Below are 21,065 nucleotides of genomic sequence, written 5' to 3'. Positions count from 1 at the left end.
GGGGGGGGTAGGCAGCACAGGCACGGATCGCCGTCCACTTGGCGTTGCGTTCATCAAAAGTTAGTCAGTCACAGGCGTCACAGGTCAGTCAGAATGGTCAGAATAAAGCAGGGTTAGCTTGAACGGTCGTCATGGTCGTCATCGTACAGGGATCCCATGGAGGTGGCAAGGTTGCGAAGTAATATGGAAGACGGCAATTTTGATTCAAACGTTGAATAGATTATATTCTGAGGTATAAATTAGCGGTATAAATCGGCATAAATATTGTGCCATGTTGGATATATTTTTTGCGTGAGGAGATTCTGTTCTCCTTCCTACGACAGAATATCAGGTAATTGTATTTTATTCTAACGTAGTCAGTATGTAAAATAATTCGTATCTCTGTAAAACGTGCGATTGGTACAGTAGGTGTCTGAGTTAGTAAAAAGTATTGTTTTAAGCGAATTATGTTCTAAATGAGACAGGGATTATGTACGTAAAAATCGTGACAGCCGGTGTGGATTCTTTGTTTTACAGAACAATATGAGTGTAATTAAAGTGGAAGTAGAATCAGATAGTAAGGTACGTGAGCTTGGTGTTAAGATAGAACAGGCTGAAGATTATTCTTCAGTGACGTGTGAAGGTAAGAAAAAATGATCTTTCTGGTATTTAAGTAATCATAATTTTTTGTTTTACTTCTATGCACAGTTGTTTTTATTTTGTTATGGCTACTTTTCATATTTGTGAAGCGCTGAAACACATCTCTGTATTAATGTATTACGAGGTGCACAGATGTTTGCGTATGATTCCGTATGTTGGGCTGATATTTGTATTTTTGTTAACCTATGAAATATAAAATGATATTGGCCAAAAATGTTCTAATTCTTCCTGCTTTCATAGTGTTGATTGTATACTGGGTACTTCATGAATGCATGTTAGAAATACTGCCGCATCATATGCTTGACGAGTAAAGAAATAACTTGCATTAAGCAATATGGAATAACACTGAACCATAACCTGACTTTTAAATTGACAGATATAAAAAGCGGTATTGCTTCAGTTCAGAGTGTGGATAGAATGAAAGAGGAGCCTGATTTGGGATCCATAGTATCACCTGATGAAGATCAGTTTGATGATGCAAAAGAGGAGCAGCAGCTGGCACCATTTGCTTTTATTGCAGTAGAAAGTGATATTGCAGTGAGTTATATTTTCTTGCTTTTGTGAGAAGTAGTTCAGTCTATGTAGCAGATCCACTAGTAAAGAAATGCGTTGGTGATTGGCTACTTTGTGAACCGAATTATTCTGTTTGCCAAAAATAAAGTGAACTCTTTTTCGACAAATATATCTGTAACCATTTCCTGCACATTATATTATACTTTTAATCTTATTGGATATTAAAAATGTTGAGACGCCATAAAAGAACATTACAAAGGGAAGGATTGGTGATCTTCAAGTTGTATTATGAGAAAGTTAGTTCATTAGTTCATCCCTGAAGATGATGGTACAGATGATAATACTTAGTAATACATTTACTGATTAACACATGAAGCAGAGTCCTTCTGTTGAAGCTAATAGTTACTCAGCCACTTAAAAAATTCCCACTGTTTTATGGAATCTTGCCACTGGTCCCTATCAAAAGCCAGATGAACGCAGGTCAAAGTACTGGTGATGCTGCTTTAAAATGGACTGTGGCTGATATCTGAGTCACCATACAGTTATCCTCTCATCCTTTGTTGTAGAATAAACTTCCTTAGTTGATGTTATATTTCAGCATCCTGTTGTACTGAATTATCACTTGCGGTTTTCTTCTGTCTATAATGTAACAATATCAGTATAGATTTAGATGAGGCTGATCCACATTTAACTCACTAAAATGTTCCTTAAAATGTTTAAAAATGTCACACACATTTTATGTTTTTGCGCTGAATATTTAGGCCACACAGGACCATCTTCAGGCAACACATCCTATTATGCNATCTATATAGATATTTTGCAATATAGACAGTAGAAGACTAGAAGTTCTATAGTTGATTTATTATTGTTAAATAACATGAATGAACAGTATCACCTGATTTGCTATTTTGTCACTGAACTCTCTACATGCTATATAGCAACAGAATTGCATCAGGATACTTGCTTTAAAATCAACACCGCCAAAGATGTCAATGTGTTGTTCATTGGTTGGTACAGTTTTTTTTTATTGCTAGTGGGTGGGGACTGAGTCCCTTGTACTGCGGCCACTTCTGGCCTCTTGTACCAGCCCCAGATGATAGGTGAGGGTGACTGTGGAGCATTTGGTGGAATGAAGGTTGGCAGGGGAAACCAAAGTACTCGGAGTAAACCTGGCCCAGTGCCACTTTCCACCACAAATCCCACTTGACCAGACCTGGGATCGAACCCAGGCCGCCGCGGTGGGAAGCCAGCGACTAACCGCTTGTTCTATGGTACGGCCCAATTGGAACAGTCGACGTAAGTTTTGAGGTTTTCATAGCAGTGAATATTAAGATTGTGGTTGTCTGAGTTGTTATACCGTGTAGTTTCTCCGTTTTCTTTGTTTAATCCCATGGACTTGTAATGGGTTCCTTTCTTTGCCCCCCTCTCTTGGATTTCATGACCATTTTCCCCATGGGTTTCCCCATGCCGGCTGTTGATCTGTTGTGCATCCCCGTATAATTATTCTACTAGTTGCCATGCCCTTCCAGTACTGGTGCTTACTATCAGCCCCGTTCTGCCAGCGAGGTCGGCCCTCTCTGGCAGTGGTCCCCGATACTTCCCCATCTACCGGAGGGAAACTTTGCCTAATTTTGCTTAGAGTTCTCCTAGAGACATGAGGATCTTTTATGTGCTGTAAATCTAAGACACGGGACACACGGCTTAAAAGTCCCTCCCAGAGGACTTGTTCCCTGAATTTTTCCACCCTTAAAAATTTCACGACCTCCACTAGGTTTGAACCCGTGTACCTTGAGTCATGAGGTGGGAATGTTACCCCTAGACTACGGAGGTCTCTTTTATCCAGAGTTAGTCAAAGGGATAACCACAGAGGTCCAGATATTGACTGTTGTTTTTTGATACCACCAGGAACAGTCTTGGGATGGGACATGGATCAAGGAAGAGCCAGTAGATGAAAAGAGTGAAGAACCGCGAGAGTGGCGTCTTAATGGGTGAGTGATGGTAAAGGCTTTTACTGTGTTATTGTGAAGACTTTCATCATAACGTTTTGCTGTGAGTAAGAATGTGCAGATGTGAGGGCCAAGTACAGTACTGGTGTCTTCCAACTTGTGCAGCAGTTGTGTTCCCATGAGCGGTTGCATGACTAAATCACATTATTTGGAATTTGCTCGTACCATTGTTATTAGTGTTACTTTCAAGGGTTTGTAATTCAGTTAATGCCTAAAGGATTATTTACGTCATCCAGTGTGATTGATGATTTTTTTTTTCCCTTTTTAATCTTTCATCCTTTACATGTTCTGGTCAGAGTGACCATCTTCAGAAGGACATATCAATACATGCGAAAACTACTATTACAATGTCATTGATACATCAGTACATACAGACACTATTATTACAACATCATGAATATAAAATATTAGCCTTTAACAATTACAGAAATGTCCATGAACTTATTAAAATATTTATAAATTATTATAATTAGTCTATTTACAAGTTTTTGTTTAAAAAACTTTGTTAAAATCTAGAACCAATTTGGTTTGTGTCCTTTATATTGCTTCTCTTTAATTGTAAATTGATTGTTCTTTCGTTGCCACGGTTATTCCAAGACAACGATGTGCTGTTTCAGCAGTTTGTTGTGACAGTTATTCCAAGGCAACGACCCGCTGTTTCAGCAGTTTGTTGCCATGGTTATTCCTAGGCAATGACCCGCTGTTTCAACAGTTCGTTGCCACGGTTATTCCTAGGCAACGATCTGTTGGTATTCGATAGACAATGTATAATACGTTACAGTATATTAATATTGAATACAATTAATACTTTTACCTGTTTTTACCTGTCACGGGTGTGACAGCTACATAATAGGCATATAAAAACACGCGCATATTCGAATGCAACGTTGTGTCAAAATTTCGAAGCAGTCGGTGAAGAACTTTCAGAGATCTTCAAGGAGAGCCAAACCAACAGTTACATTTTTATTTATATAGATTTTTAATTATTAAAGTTAAGAGGTGTTTAAGTTAATATATTATTAATCTTCTTGATATTTAAATTCTTTAACTGATTTCTGTCTCCATCTGCCTCTTCTATCAGAACGGTAGATTTGGGTGTTATTTGTCGTCCTGTGAGATACTCTGAGTCACAGTGGTCGATATTGTCAAATCATTTTGTAATAAGTAAATAGTGTGATAGACCAGAATGAATATGTTAAAGTTATTGAATTTGTATTATATATTTCAGGGAACAACACCTGAGCAAACAAGAACGTGACGCTGATACCAGTGTCTGTGTGGAAAGTGGTTATGCAAAGGATATTAATTCTGAAACACTTGCCTACCTTCAGAACAAGATATATAAATGTGATGATTGTCTTGAAGAATTTTCCAACGAAGATGACCTAAAACAACATTCCCTCACTCACTCGGGTGGAAAGCTTCACAAATATGATATATGTAAGATAGATTTATCTCAGTCTGAAAATCTGAAGAGCCACTACCAACCTCACAGTGAGGAGCAACCTGATATCTGTGGTAAATTCTCCACTCAGAGCGATGCATCGAGTGAACACTGTGAGTCCTACCAGGTAGAGAAACCTTACAAATGTGATTTATGTGAAAAGAAGTTTGCGCTCAGTGTAAATCTAAAGCGTCACTATCGCGTGCATAATGTAGACAGGCCACATAAATGTGATGTTTGTAATGCAGTGTTTTCTGTGAGTGGCGCTCTCCGGGTTCACTCTCTGAGTCATTTGGGAGTAAAGACACACAAATGTGACATATGTTTTAGAGAATTTACTAGAAATGAAAGCCTTAAAAAGCATTATATCACACACACAGGAGAGAAGCCATACAAGTGTAACATTTGTGGCAAAGAATTCTCGCAGAATGCAAATTTACAAAGACATCATCGAACCCATAGTGGTGATAGACCATATAAATGCGATTTGTGCCCAAGGACATTTGCCAGAAGTGAACACTTAAAATCACACATTGAAATCCATATGTGACTATGAGATGTGGATCTATACATCCACTCCCTCATACACCTTCATGGCGTGGTGCTTAATTGGTTAAGCACAGTGACAAATTCACCTTTATGTGACTGTGAGTTTGTGTCTTACCATAGTATAAAAGTACAGTGAATTTTTTGTGATCACCAAAAATCGTTGGAAAGTCTCGGGCAGAAAAATTAGACGCTTCTCCATCAATTTGGGCCTGGAAGGATGTTACCAACAAGCCTACAACATGAAGAGATTACACATGAATCTCACTATGCTTGCGTAACTTTTTGACTATGAAGATGGAGGCAGTATGTTCCTCCGAAACATCAGTGTGCTTCTGCCAGACTGCGCAGCGGTATATCGCCGTCACTTGTGTGAGAACCTCAGGTCCAACAAAACTTAGCCAGATTACAGCAGGTTCTGGAAATGCTTTTATTCAGCACACATTTCTGGCACATCCATAAGAATGTTCTTGAGGACTGTATGAAACTTATCTTCTGTTATTCACCTTCAGCTCTTCATGGTGTGAGGATTTGATCTGCAGGTAAATAAAAAAGGTAAAGGTAAAGTTGTTCCTGTGCTTAATTAGTTCACAGTACCATGAAGACATGGGGGCACAGAGTAGTGTAGTTGGTTGAGGCACTATGCTACAAGTTGGAAGGTTGCAGGTTTGATTCCTGATGTGGATTTTTTTTTCAGTTGACCTGATCCTTCCAGCTGCAGGGGGGGCGACCCAGCCTCCAACAGAAATGAGTTCCAGGAATCTTCCTGTGAGGTAAAGGGTGGCCGGCACGTAAAGCTGACAACCTTACTGCCATCAGTGAGTCGACTATCTAGAAAATGTGGGAGCCTCGTCGTTTCACAACCCTATGGGCCTCCACAGCCTGTTACAGGATAGCTCTTAGCTTTTTGCCATGAAGACATGGAGTGGAAGTATAGCTCCACCTTTTTTGACCTTGGTAGTAGGTAGTGGTGCATGGTCAGCTTCACGCCCCGGCCCATTTACCCATGAGGAAAGAGCCACAGGTATCCACTGGATAGGAAGCTGAGTGAGCACTAGAGTTGGTTTGGATGCTATCAGTAAATCATTACGTGACTTATATTTTATTATTTTGGATCATCCTGTGAGTGAATCATGCCATATTAGTCTCAGATTTTATTAGCCCATAAATCTGCTGCTATGTGAACTTACCCAACCAAGCCTCATTGGAAGAGGAGATCAGGGGAGGTCAATTTCATGACCACAGACAGACTGAAGAATCCAGTTACAAAATGTTACTGTATTAGTAGGATATCATGCCTGTAATTCATGCATTCTGTTTGTCTTTATGGTGTCAGCTTCAGCAGTTTTGTGGCAGTTCTTGCTGATGATTTTGAAACCTTGGTTTCATGTGCATGCCGTCTAAGGGAATTTGAATCTGATTTTATCCAGTTCCTCTTATGTGAGCGTTGCAGTACTAAATTTTTAAGTTCAATTTTTAAGTAGTTTGAAGGATGAAGCCATTTTTGAAATTAAATGGTTGAAAAGCTCTTAAACTATTTCATTTCCTTGTTCTGTAACCAGCCAATTGCCAGGTTGTAGGTGAAACCCCCTACTGAAAGAGCAGTCATGTGATGTGTGGTCAGTCCCCTGGCGCCTCAGGAGTCAGTGATGAATGAGCATGGAACAGTTAATTTTTGGCTCTGCAGTTGTCTAAAACATGGCCTCTTTTAGGACAGATGCTCATTTTCTGTGTTTTCCTTATGTTCCCATATCACCACTTTCATGTGGCATAAATCATTCTCTTCATCTTTCAACCAACTCATTCTGGGCCTTCTCATTTTCTTTTTCTACCTTCTAGATGCCTTTAATTCTGTCTGGAAGAAACCAAGCACATTCCAAGAAGCAGAATATAGTCTAACTCATTGTCCTTATCACCTTTCTTGGTTGTTTCTTAATACTATCCGTCCAGTGTCCATTGTTAGGTCTGTTAACACAAATTGTTTTCAGAGTTCAGGTTGTTAGTCTTGTGCACAGTCATCAGCCTGATAGACCATGAGCTACCATTTGTCTAGCCCTGTATGGCTTGGGTGAATCCCCAGAAACGTAGTTCATAATCTGGGTATGTAAACCTCCCCATCACATTACAGCTGTAGACCAGGTGGAGGGAGTGATGATTGGCAAGGGAAGACAGAAGAAACTTGAAGAGAAACCTACTTGTAATTTTCATTTCATGCATCCTGTTGTGTTATAATATACACCTTCTTTATTACAACCATCACAGCACAACTAATATCAAGATCAGTGCCTAGTTTTGGCTCTGCTACATGTTTCGGCTATTAATAGTCATCATCAGGCAAATACATGGTTAAGATATATACACCACTGAACCGCAGTACTAGTAAAATTGGATGCAATATTATTAATTATATAAAATACTTGATGTAAAAGTACAATAAATTAGATTATATAAAACAAAAGTTATAGTATAAAACAAGAATAAAATTCTTCGACTGATGTTTTTCATCATCGAATCAGTCGTTCGTTTTTGTAATTTTGTTGCATTCCCACAGACAAATTGGAATATTCTATATATTGTGTATGTATAAAAAATGTATTGGAGGCTCATGATGTAGATGTAGTAATATTAATGTTAATTATTTAGTCGGTATTGTCCGATCTGTAGGGAATGTAAACAACGAAAAGAAAAAAGAAAAACTAGGAATGCGGGACATGCAACGTTTTGCTCGAAGTAAAAACCTATTCCAGGGGTTAATGGCTTTCTACATCATGACAAATGTGATGATGGAATTCCTGAGGTCCGCTGCGATGAGCTTCACCAAATTCACCCTTTCGATGTTGATAGGGGTGTTGGATCTCCGTGAAATCGACCAAGCGTTGTTCCTCATTATATGGATTTTATTACATATAATGGCCCACCGTCTTCCCTTCACTATGAAAATAATGAATAACGTTACATGGTGCAGGATTGGCCGTATGTTGCACAATCCTATCATGGGCATCTCCAGCCTCGCCATCTCCCTACTCATGATAAACAAGGGAAATCGCCGACGTCTAGATGTTGCCATATGAATGACAGTATTATGGATGCTGATATTAGGATCGATGGCAGCAATTAAAATGCCCCAATACATGTTTGGATTCAGCTGGGTCATCATCAGGAAATTTTTGTAAAATGTACTACTCTTTACAGAACTGTATTTTTAATGTGGATCAGTATTAGTGATCATTAATAGTAATAGTTTCATTAATTTGAATATTAGACTCAAAATGTTATAACTCAGTTAAAAAAAACAATTTTTTTTTTGTTTGAGCTTGCAGTACAAGTCTCTGCTATTGTATCATAGAGTAGAGGGTTTTTTTCTGTGGATCTGGGCTGTTTTCTAATATAAGTGGTGTATGTTCATTCCTTTTGACTTTTGAGTATGAAGATGGAGGCAGTGTGCTGCTGCTGGACTGCACAGCGGTATATCGCAGTCACTTGTGTGACAGCCTCAGATCCAGGTTCTGGAAATGCTTTTATTCAACACACATTTCTGGCACATCCATAAGAATGTTCTTGATGGCTGTATGAAACTTATCTTCTGTTATTCACCTTCAGCTCTTCATGCGTGTGAGGATTTGATCTGCAGGCTCTCTGCTTTACAGTTCCCTATACCGGAAGTCTCATGCATGTTGAGGTCACAACAGCATGCTTGCCACAAATGCACACTGTCCCGAGATGTTTCCCACAGAGTGTCTGTGCTGTATGAGCAATAGTGGGGTTGTTGCATGTATGCATGCGAATACTCTTCATCTGTTGAAAAGTGGATGAGGTATCCATGTGAATAAAGAAAATCATTCGGAGTCTGTATTCACATCCCATATTTGTATCCAGTTACAAAACAATATGGTGGAGCCTTCTGAATGGGACGAATCACATGGAGTAGGCCCCAAATTAGTAATTATAAATTGTGCAATAATTTACCAATGGAAACAAAATGTGGCAGATCCATGTACTGTGAAACATTAGCCTGATGCCTACTTTCTCAGTTTGTGTCATTTCTGCAATTGTCGAAATCACTCCAACCGTGCTGGTTGCATCGTTCACAGATATAGAGCATCGTATATTTGCCTGATGATGGTTATTAATAGCCGAAACATGTAGAAGGGCCAAAACTAGGCACTGATCTTGATATTATTTTAGTTGTGTTGTGATGGTTGTAATAAAGAAGTTGTAAACCTACTTGTGTCACCATCGACCACGAATCTCACATGAAGTTACCCAGGATTGAACTTCTGTCCCTGTGTGAGAAGTTGGCATCTGAGCACCTGAAATCTCATGGTCATGATACTGTGTTATTTTGTGGTATGGTGACAGTACCCACAATTGGGCCATGAGCACACGTGTCTGCGCACACAGTTAAGATTACACTGTGAAGTGTCTTCTGTGATATCAGTTGTACAGGGTGTTAGAAAAGGAGTTTAAAGCAATTTAAGACTACCTCCATACTATTGTGTCATTTTAAGAATTGTTCAAACTGATAAATGCTAGGGTGGATATACAGTTCATGTCTCTCATTTACATTTTGATCAAGGACACAACACTGCTTATGCACAAACAGACTTGCAAATCCAGAAAAATCCAAATACCATGGTAACCCACAACCTGACTTAACACTGTAGTACTACTTTTGTGATAAACTGCGGTACCTTGATCTTCACCTTGTGCTTATAATGTGTCTTGTGTATCTTCAAATAATTTTGATGTGGCTGGCTGGAAATTAGCCACAGAAATGAAATATAATAAAAATATAATAATATAGTATAGTGTCAAGTCAAGACATGAATCCTGAAGAAAAAATATATAACTACCCAAGAGGGAAGAAATTACCTCTAGTGTTTCATAAGTAAGCAAAATACCACCAGATGTTACATGTTATTAAATATGTATAGCAGTTCTGTAATGATTGAAATTTTTTAATCTTGGCAGGTGTAGGGTTAAAATAACCTTTAATTCTTGTGAATACCAAATTAATATTATATCAGAGCTTGTAAGAATATTTATACCAGAAAATTGTACTGGCATGTGTGATGTAATTTTCTTATTGGATATGTTAATTATTTAAATACCTTACATAGACAGTTTTTAATACAGTGCTGATAAATAGTATAATAAATATTTGTGATACGGATGAAATGAATGTCAGTATTAATGCATCCTTGTGTTATAAGTCAAAATGTCGGGTGAACAGCCATGAGTTCATAACAGAAGTCTGTTGTTACAGAGACAGTGTGTGTTGAGACATTTTTCTTATGTGTGAAGAACACCGAATTCATGTTGTCCTTTGGTTTTCCTATCATTTTCAGTTTTTTAAGTGACAGTCAACTAGAAATATTGATTAAGAAATGAAGGACGATGATGTGTTGGCTGTAGACAGTCTCTCTGCAAAGATTTGAACCAGTGCTGTCTCAATTATTCTGTCACAAAATTCATAAGTATGTGAATAGTAAACTTTTGAAGTCTGAAATTTATGTAAATATTTCAAAATTCAGCACCTACTTTTCAGTGAGCATGCTATGTCTCCATTATGTTTAACAGAGAAATAATTACTGTTGTGAGGATCATATGAAGCACTTGAATACACTGTGTTGGAAAATTTAGCTCTTCTTTTATCAGTTACAGGAGGTGGTACATATGATTATCACTGTGCATTAAAGGTTTAATTGGTGACAAGTATTTTACTAGGACAGCTGCCCTGTATGTTTCTTTCCCAGGCTCCTGAAAAGTCTTGAGAGTTCTACAGGGTGATTTGCAGTTGACACGAGAATTAGTTCTTTGGAATTCCTAGGACTTTTTGTGTCTGGGAAGAACCATGTAAATAGGAACTATGATAATGTTCCCTCCACAGCATCCAAACTGGCTGTGGGGCCCACGCAGCCTTCTATACAATGGACCCCTGTAGCTAAAGGGCTTGGGGACTTGCAGCACATGTTTAGTTAAGCACAGGAACCACTATGGGTGGGAGCCAGAAAATTTATTTACTAATATGTAATTAAACCACCTAAGATTATTTTTGATGAGTACCTTGGAGTGTTCGTGATAGAATAACTAAGAAAACATAATGTTTGGTTTTAATATTTGATATTTTTCCGATTTTTGTTACCGAAAACCCGCGGGGGGGATATGACTTTGCTCCCATTGAGTACTCGTGGCGAAAATTTCGTTTCAATAACTGTTTTGGGTATAATGCCATGCCAGAAACTAGCTGGGCAACAACTCTTCGACCCATGAGGTGGAGATATGTTCACTTTCGCCGAACTAGGTGTAGGTATACTCCAGAACAAATTTTCATACGAACTGTTACGAAAAGTTACTGGTCATTGACCTTCATCTTGTTTAACGTGCTGCCACCTACAAGACCACGAAGACCACGAATAACTTCCGCAAGATGGCAGCGAGCGCGGTTAGTGAAAATCACGAACAATCACGAAGATCACGAAGGAAGAGATATGAGCGGCATGAGGTTACTAGGTTAAGCTGCAATGGACGTATTACTTAAGACAAATTCGTGTTACTTCGAGGATCGAAAGTGGTATGTTGAATTGAAAATGAAATATGTAATCTTTATTGTTTTACCGGCCTTTATTTAGGCCTACGCCAGCACGCACACCTATTATTAGAAATTTATTGACGTTTTGAAATTCGCTAGGAGCAGCATGCCACTGAAGGTCATCCCATCTTGTTAGCTGGCTTAACAACACCGAAGCCTTGCGAATCCGATAGTTTGTAACAATAGAGTCATTCAGTACAGGAGCGTGAAATTGTGTATAGCTGAGGTATTTGAAAACTGTATTTTGTCAAGGATAATCTGAATCATGTGTAAGAAAAAAACGGGGAAAGGAATGGAGGCATAGCGAAATATTTGGGGTTGATGTTAATGAATCGTAACAAGACATGAAGTAGCCTATTTGCCGACAGTTGCCTACACGGAAGAATGCGAAATTCTCTATTCAGATTTAAGAAACTGGGTACATTAATATCTGTCGTTACGTGTGAGTAGCAGCCCTAACGGCTCAATATTGACCAGAATTAAATTCGCCACAATTTTCAGCGTTGAGCTTGTGTAATCGTTATCCAAGTCCAGGCAGTAATGATAATTTGGGAGACGGACAGCAGTTTGTTTGTGATTTGTATAACGTCGCAATGATTAATGCTCTTGCTTTTTAATCGAGATGCTCCAGGTTCGAATCTTTTTCCGGAGTCAACTGTCCATATTGATAATTTTTTTTTTTTTCGTTTTCGTTAACTGCAGCTGGGATATTACTTCAGAATGCACGACGATCCCCCCCCCCGTTCTGCGCCCTTTTCATGTCACCGGTGTGTAATTCGATGTTACATAACACACGGGTCCCGGTAAGGGGGCAAACAAGGCGTCTGCACCTTCCTGGACTTTTGAAAAAGACCAAAATTGTGAAATAGGAAACGTGCTAAATATTACTATCAAAAATTAAAAGTATATTTTAAAATAATAATTATTCTCTCCATAATAATGTACGGCAATCAGTAGAAGTGGCCTTAAGCCGCTTAAACAAAGTTTGTAAGCAAGTATTCTGACTGCCCCCCGCGTACGTAACCGACAAAACATCTTAAAATCTCGTGTGTGCGCGCCTCCCACCAAATAGCTTGCATTACTTCGTGGTGGGGGCCGAAAGCTATGGTCCCAGAACACGTAAATGCAACTGCATCTGTAACAATCGGCGCCATCGAGAGATGTTGACGGTGGGGGGGTGGGAGTGCGTTCACAGAGCCTCAAATTATGTTATGATTGCGTTTCAGAATCATTCCTTATTTAGCGTAATTTCTCTACACATATTCTACTTTATTGATAGATGCATTCCCAAGAGTGGTCGCGTAACCCGAAATTTTTGTCATTTATTTTGTCGAATATTAATAATTTCGATCTTAACAATAGTTGCTGTATCTGACAGCTTGTGACATCTGTTGCCATTTTACGTGAACTGCATAATCACGAAATATTTATGGGAACGTTTCACTGAGTTCGAAGTTCTTAGCGGTTCGGCACTTCTGTGCTTAATTTTAATTGACTTACGTAATTCAGTTAATTTTAATTCCACCCATTTTAGCCTTTTACGAATCCCTCTTACTTTGTATCTAGATAATTCGATTATTCTTTAGTCATCAGTAAAAAATCTAATAAAAATTGTTTGAAATCGCGTTTACACGAAATTTTCGTAAATAGGGAGCCATCTATATTTCGAATGGCGTAACGAAATTACGTAAGAAACAAGAAAAAACATGCAATAGGAAGAATCCTGTTGATTTTTCGATCTAACACCGTGAAACAGTGGCCTGAAGGATCGGGTCAGCCGTGAAGTGACTTGGTCTGTCATATTTTTCAGGATTGGGGATCCTGTGTCTCCCCTCCACCACGTATCTAGACTTTCACAAGCCAATAGCGAGTCTTGAGAATCCTGATCTCTCTGCAGACTGTCAGAATGTGGGTCGTGCCCACAGACCGAGGTTCTAGTGGAAGAGATTGTGTTATACATGGAGCCTAGAACATCTGACGGCCGAGCCGCGAAACACCGCCATTACAGACACGGTAAGAAGCCTGTTACTGTAAAGTTTCCAAGATAAGTCCTGTAAACTGGGAAAAGGTCTGCACATACTGCCCAGTGAGTTCATGTTCCTCATAGTCAGTGGCGGCTTTTATCTTTGGGATGACGGTGATTAGCCGTCACATGATATATTCTGCAGACGAATTCCTTTTAACTCTGTAATAAAACAAACTTTTTTTTTGCAACTAGTAAAAAGTAAAAGTAAAGCTATCTCTGTAACAGGCCATGAAGGCCCATAGGGTTGTGAGACGTTAAGGGGTCCCACATTATCTACACAATCGGCTCAAAGATATTTTTAATTTGTTATATACATAATATGAGACAGTGTTATAGTTGTAGAAGAAATCTGTTTCATTATTTTGAGGGATTCATACGTTTTCATCACCCCTGATTTTAAAAAAGTGGGTTTTGGATTACCCACTGTTTGTGTGTATATGCGCCTTGCTAGTGTCTCAGCAGTTTGACAGTTATTTCATATTCGGTATTCAAGAGCCCCTCCATAACGGTTCCGTGACATTTGAATATCAACATTCGGGTTCAGAGAACAGGAGCTTTTGGCACGGGGGACCTCCGAAGACAAAATTGCGAGTTTGTCAGAAACGATTCTTCCAATTTGGATTAAATTTCAGTAATTTATGGAGTTCATCACCCTTAATGTGACTACGTAGGCGTTATCTTTAGGAAAATAACGGTAATACCTCTAGTGGTTCAAACGCGAAATGTCGATTTTGACTTAAAATGGCCTGATCGATTGCCATTCAATTTAACCATATATATATAGAGGCAATGGACTAAGAAGTCTATAATCTGTCAAATGTATGTCAGAAATTATGTGCAGTTGCGCGGTTTTTTATTGCGCACGAAACTACTACTCACCACACAGCTGCTACTGCAAGTGCGACTGGCCGTGAAGGGACAGTCCTGTTCGATCCACAGAATCAATGATTGTTTAGCCTTTGCACCAACACAAAGAATAAACCACAGCAGTAGCAGAATGTTTTATGGCGATGAAGTTAGCAGTGACTGCTTCCTACTTGCGAGTCTGGAAGCGTTCACTGCAGCGAAATTTTTGCACTACCATTGTGCTTATGGGCACTGAGTTCTATAGCTAAAAGCATGACGACAAAACAAAACAACAGCTACTGCTACTACTACTACTACTGCTGCCACCACCACCACCACCACCACCTATCTGCTGCTCTACACCCCTTATGGACCTTGGCAGCTTTTTCGGTTTCTTAATCCTATACACAGTCGGTAGGACTCCGTAGACGGGGGATCAGCCTGTCGCAAGGCCGCTACCTACACACAGGACAACATAAACAGAATAAACTCATACAGACATCCATACATCGAGTGGGATTCGAACCCACGATCCCCAGTGTTCGAACGGGCGAAGACGGTTCATGCCTTAGACCGCGCGGCCACTGTGATCGGCTCACTTTTCCTCCTTCTCCTACTACTACTACTACTACTACTACTACTAACAATAATTCAATTCTGTTATTTCTTATTTATGTGCCGAGTCAACAGCCGCAAGGCCAATTACAGACACAGCACAGTGTAGGTACAAGTAATTACATTATGGACAATCACAACATAAAATCAAAGACAAATTACAGGCAAGCACTCGAGGAAAAACGCATTAATGCAGACTAGTAAACAAACAAATAGTAATAATAATAATTTAATTAACATAAATCTAAGTTGTTGAGAACTGAGAAATGAAACGTATAAATATTTAATTGAGAAATGAAAAGTGTAGATTTTCAGTGAGGAAAATAATAATAATAATAATAATAATAATAATAATAATAATAATTCAGTTTAGCTGTTGTTTCTTGTACATGCAAATAATAATACTAACAATTATAATACAAAATTAATTTTCCTCTCTCTAATCCATTTTCTCTAGGAGAACAAAATATAAGGTACAGGACATTTTTCGATTCCAGGCAGGGCCAAGAGATTTTTCTCTTCTCCGCGGCGCCCAGATCGACTCTTGCCCATTTCCGCACGCATCCAGTGAAGCGCATTACTCACCTCCACCTACTGCCGAGGTGAAGAATGAGTGGAACTATACCTCCTCTCTTCGTGGTGCTAACTTTAACTTTTCAGCTTACCTTTTGTGAATGTAGGCTTTGAGGTTCTTACAGCGTTGGTTATGAAGAATTCTATCTTCTGGAATAGAAAGCCATGTAGTCCGTTGAACGTCAACGGACGTTTCGGAGGAACATGTTGCCTCCATCTTCAGGGCCGAAGGATAAGCCGAGAAGGAAATCAAGGTGAAAGCAGGTGATAAGCAGAGTTTGTAAATTCTCTAATGTCTCGGATCGTAATTTTTAATAATCCGTCGTAAAATATTGCGTAAAAAATGTAAAGCTATCCCTGTAACAGGCCTTGGAGGCCCATAGGTTTGTGAGATGTTGAGGTTCCCACATTTTATAGACAAGCGGCTCATAGATGGCGGTAAGGTTGTCAGCCCTACGCTCTGGCCGCCCTTTATTCCCAAGAATATTCCTGGTACTCATTTCTGTTAGAGGCTGAGTCGACCCCAGGGCCATAGTGCGGCTGGAAGGATTAGGTAAATTGAAAACAATCCAATGACCTCATCGGGATTCGATCCCGCGACCTTTCGGCTTGTAGCATAATGCCTCAACCAACTACGCTACCTCGTGCCCCCGGTAAAATATTATGTAGCTTAATTATTTCCAAAATATTTGTTGGTTTAAATGTTTAATACTACGTTTCTGATATCACTTTCTGATATTATAATAACAACTATAGAATTGTAGTGTAATAGGGATTAAAATGTTGACAGGAGGTGTCTGAACCTTGAACTTAGGGAACGCGACCCCGTACCTCCTTTGTTTTAAGGAATTCGACTTTTTTTTTAATTGCTAGTGGGGTGGGACTAAGTCCCTTTTACTGCGGCCACTTCTGGCCTATTGTACCAGCCCCAGATGATAGGTGAGGGTGACTGTGGAGCAATTGGTGGAATGAAGATTGGCGGGGGAAACCGAAGTACTCGGAGAAAACCTGCCCCAGCGCCACTTTGTCCACCACAAATCCCACTTGACCAGACCCGGGATCAAACCCGGGCAGCCGAGGTGGGAAGCCAGCGACTAACCGCTTGAGCTATGGCGCGGCCTGGAATTCGACTTACGAGACATCGACTTACGACCCGTTTTCGAGATCTGAATTAATTCGTATGACCGAGTTGCGTTTGTGGAGCATTCAAAGCCACACCCCACCTCCTCCAGTGACTGTCACTGCTGACGATGTTCAAGGCACCGCCTTCTGTCCTCCAGGCAGTAGTCCTTAGCGTTTCCGTTTTCAGGTAAGTTCAACGTTATAACGAGATTTTAAACTCTAACGATTGTTAAAGAGAAGCATGTGAATGCTATCTCTGTAACAGGCCGTGGAGGCACATAGGGTTGTGAGACGTCGAGGCTCCCACATTTTATGGAAAGTCGGCTCAAAGATGGCGGTGAGGTCAGCCTTAAGCGCCGGCCGCCGTTTACATCCCAGGAATATTCCTGGTACTCATTTCTGTTAGAGGCTGAGTGGACCGCAGGGCCATAGTGCGGCTGAAAAGGTTAGGTCAATTGAAAAATTCAGTGACTTCATCGGGAATCGAGCCCGCGACCTTCCGGCTTGTAGCATAGTTTTCGTTAAGGGAAACAGCGTTTCGGAAGTTGACTGTGTTTCTGTCATCAGGTTAAAGCACGAAACCTACTTTATTGTGTTCATAAGATGAAGCTAATATATCCCCTGCTTCTTAGCTATCTTTAACATTTTAAAGCCTAGTGTACCGCCCGCTTTAACATACTGAAACTCTGCATTCTGCCCACACAGCGTTTTTCGTATGGCTCTCAGATCATCTCTGGGTCTCGCCTAGCCTTCTCTTCAGTGGGTTAGGGGAGCTTTTCGCCTGGGAGTGAAGCTGACCTCTCACCTCCATCAAGTGTTCAGGTTAAGAATTCGTGGAGCTATACCTCACTTGGCTGTACAACACAAGTTCGTTCTTGGATGCCTTCCCAATTCCTTATCCATGCTCATCACAGGCCTGCAGCCACCTGCTCACGCTGGTTCCTCGCTCGCGGATTTTTCTACCCTGAAGATGGAGGCGATACGTTCCTCCGAAACGTAAGTTTATACTATGTCTACACGGCGCCACATCCCAGAAGACTGCATTCTTCATAGTCACCGCCGTGAAACCACAAATCTTACCTGTTATTAGTTGTGTTATGGCGGATTTATGAAGTTGATGAGATGGCGTTAAATAAGTAAACAAACCGACAGAATTTATGGCATGCTGTGGAGGTAGCCGACAAACCCACAAGCTTCGATTATCGGCGACAGCAAATGCCATTACATAATGAGTTGAAGAAAACTGTGAACCATAAAAAACATCAACCCACTTTCACATTTCCGACCGCTATTTATCTGCTTCCATAGAAGAATGTTCGCTTCTAAGTTTTTAGTGCATAACATTCCTCGCTAATCTTCGTTTTACAGATGAGCGCATTTGTTCCTTTGTCATGCGTCTTTTCCAAATCATTTTCCTGTCAGAAATGCTCAGATGATGCCTGTCAAATGAACTATCTGTAAATCTTTATAGAAAGTTGCCGCAATTATTGCCATGTAAGATAAACATGCCCCTGTTCTAAATTAAGCACCATGCCATGATGGTGTGTGGGGCAGTGGAGGTATAGCTGCAAACACTGTTAAACCTCTGAACTACTATGAAGTGAGTTATAAACTTCGGGCCCCAGCCAATTTACATTGCAAAAAGAAACCACTACCCATTGGATACGAGGCTTAGTGGGACTTAGAGCCGATCTGCACGCTATTAAGTGTTATATATTTTTTAATATTCTTAGTGGGGTGAGAGTGAGCCCACTTGGTACGTCGGCCATTGCTGGCCTACTGTACCAGCCCCAGATGATAGATGATGGTGATTGTGGAGCAATTGGTGGAATGAAGATTGGCAGGGGAAACCGAAATACTCGCAGAAAACCTGCCCCAGCGCCACTTTTTTCTCCCCCTGGCACTACAGCCCCAGTAGGCCTAGGCCTACCTCCATGAACTTCTCCGTTCACTTCTGTTTTTCTAGACCTTACACATACGGTAGGACCCCTTGGGCGGGTGATCAGCTCGTTGCAAGGCCTCTACCTGTACACAAACACAGAAAAACGCACACACACAAACTAAACATTCATGCCCTTAGTGGGATTCGAACCCACGATCCCGGCTTCCAAGCGAGCGAAGACTGTACATGCCTTAGACCGCTCGGTTCCAGTGTCACTTTGTCCACAACAAATCCCACATGAATTGTCCTGGGATCGAACCCGGGCCGCCGCGGTGGGAAGCCAACGACTATCAGCCTGAGCTATGGCACGGCCACTTTGTCAAGTAGACAATAATCTCTTGCCTCTGCCAGTAATCGAATCCTGATTCATTGACCGTCCAGCCAGTGGGATGAGTCAAAATTGAAATTGGTCCTAGGATTTTAGTGAAATTGTCCAATATCAAATTTAATCAGAATACTCCCAGGATGTTGTTAATTGAAACGTGCTGTGATAGGCACGGACAAGCGTGTGTTCTCTTCAACTTTCAGCAGAGAACGCACAAGCAACCAGATTGCACAGTAAACATGCAAAAAAGTGAAGGCATGCTGTCTGCGACAGCCCCTCCCAACTTCACTGAGCTCTGTTCGACAGGAATCATAGGAATGTTGCTTCAAGGCTGGCGATTTATGAAAGACGCCTGCCTCTTGTAGCTGCAGCTCACTCGATAACCAGCCCCAGATGATAGCTGAGGGTGATTGTGGAGCAATTGGTGGAATGAAGATTGGCAGGGGAAACCGAAGTAGTCGGAGAATACCTGTCCCAGCGCCACTTTGTCCACCACAAATCCCACTTGACAAGACCCGGGATCGAACCCGGGCCGCCGCGGTGGGAAGCCAGCGACTAATCGCTTGAGCTATGGCGCGGCCTAATTTTTGACATAAATAAGAGTATATTCTCCGCCCTCAGTTCAGGGGTTAAAAGGGCACGCTGCAACGCGGTAGTGTAGTTGGTTTAGGCACCATGCTACAAGCTGGAAGGTCGTGGTATCGATTCCCGATAAGGCCATTTGATTTTTCAGTTGACCTAATCCTTCCAGCCTCACTGTGACCCTGGGGTCGACTCAACCTTTAACAGAAATGAGTACCAGGAATCTTCCTGGGGTTAAAGGGCGGCCGGCGCGTAAGGCTGACAACCTAACCGCCGTCTGTGAGCAGATTATCTAGAAAATGTGGGAGCCTCGACGTCTCACAACCCTATGGGCCTCCACGGTCTGTTACAGGGATAGATTTAGTGCCCATGCCGCATCTGCTAGCTCTATATAGGCCTGAACTTGATCATTGGTCTTTGTAATGGAGACGTAGCGAGTTTCCTGTGATTACAAATCAGAATTTATAAATGCTATTAGCTGGAAGCGTCAAAGGGCTATATTCATGAGTGATTATGAGGAAGAAATTCTTGGTGTAACAGTCACGATTCGGCATATTTTTGCCAATGACATGTTCGTTAATTAACCTGCAGACACTGAGCTAACCCGCTTGAAATTCGGACACTAAAGGCGCGCCAATCGCGCTTGCAGTGGCCGTGTTTTGCTTGCGAAATACCAGAACTCGCCGACGTGATTGGGGTACACCAGGGTCCCATGATCAGCCGGAGGCCTCTATCGCATTGCTACATGAAGCTGCGTGCTCACGGACACTCAGTACCCGACAGTGAATTCAGATGGCCACGTCTGCAGGACCTGCTGGACATTCCCCGTAGTCTCGTTTTGCTTAAAGATACTCAGCGTTTGAGAAACTGGTTCTATTTACGTCATCATATAGACGCATGAAACCTGATCTGATTGGCTCATTAGATGGGCTAATCACTGTCTCCGGAGTTCCGTTATTCCGTGTGGCTATTCTCCCAAGAAATCTGCCTCATAAATACTCGTATATTCTACATTTGGACCTTTTCGTTTCAGCCGTTCCGAATTCTCTCGAAATTTCTTAACGTCTTATTGAGTAGTACAAAAAAAAAAAAAGAACACACACACACACAGAAGTACTAAATTTAATAGAAATACGTTAGGCAAATTGGAGAAGTGACGCCTTCGACAGACGATATCATTTATGACGTCTGCATTTCGATTTCGCTTTCTCATCTTCGATTTACAAATGTATAAATGTGACGAGATAGGCCTCTAAAAAAATCCACTTTTGAAAGGGCCTAGACATATTTCCAG

General features: G+C 40.8%; 2 protein-coding genes across 5 annotated transcripts in view; both read left to right on the top strand.

Annotated features, from left to right (window-relative positions):
* The first annotated feature begins 28 nt into the window (after positions 1-28).
* Positions 29-5,574, top strand: LOC111864140 (zinc finger protein 436). Of its 3 annotated transcripts, none has more exons than XM_023851183.2 (5): positions 29-331; positions 517-561; positions 1,016-1,176; positions 3,058-3,140; positions 4,387-5,574. In XM_023851183.2, the coding sequence occupies exons 3-5, from the start codon at positions 1,057-1,059 to the stop codon at positions 5,150-5,152; spliced, it is 969 nt and encodes a 322-aa protein (XP_023706951.1). In that variant the 5' UTR covers positions 29-331; positions 517-561; positions 1,016-1,056; the 3' UTR covers positions 5,153-5,574. The 3 variants fall into 3 exon arrangements, with proteins under 3 accessions (XP_023706951.1, XP_023706953.1, XP_023706950.1); XM_023851182.2 differs by having other exon boundaries at positions 30-331; positions 517-622; XM_023851185.2 differs by lacking the exon at positions 517-561.
* Positions 5,194-21,065, top strand: part of LOC111864139 (protein artichoke) — a 37,016-nt gene continuing 21,144 nt past the window's right edge. Inside the window, exons 1-2 of one of the 2 annotated variants that reach the window (XM_023851181.2) lie at positions 5,194-5,690; positions 13,551-13,753. The gene's annotated coding sequence lies outside the window, so the exon portion shown is untranslated. Of the gene's footprint in view, positions 5,691-11,643; positions 11,723-13,550; positions 13,754-21,065 lie in introns of those variants that run through there. The other variant, XM_023851180.1, reaches the window with a different exon arrangement.

Source organism: Cryptotermes secundus, unplaced genomic scaffold (genome assembly GCF_002891405.2).
Source record: "Cryptotermes secundus unplaced genomic scaffold, Csec_1.0 scaffold1282, whole genome shotgun sequence".
Taxonomy (NCBI): domain Eukaryota; kingdom Metazoa; phylum Arthropoda; class Insecta; order Blattodea; family Kalotermitidae; genus Cryptotermes; species Cryptotermes secundus.
Note: the sequence above shows the minus strand (reverse complement) of the source record. Positions and strands in the feature narration are given on the sequence as shown.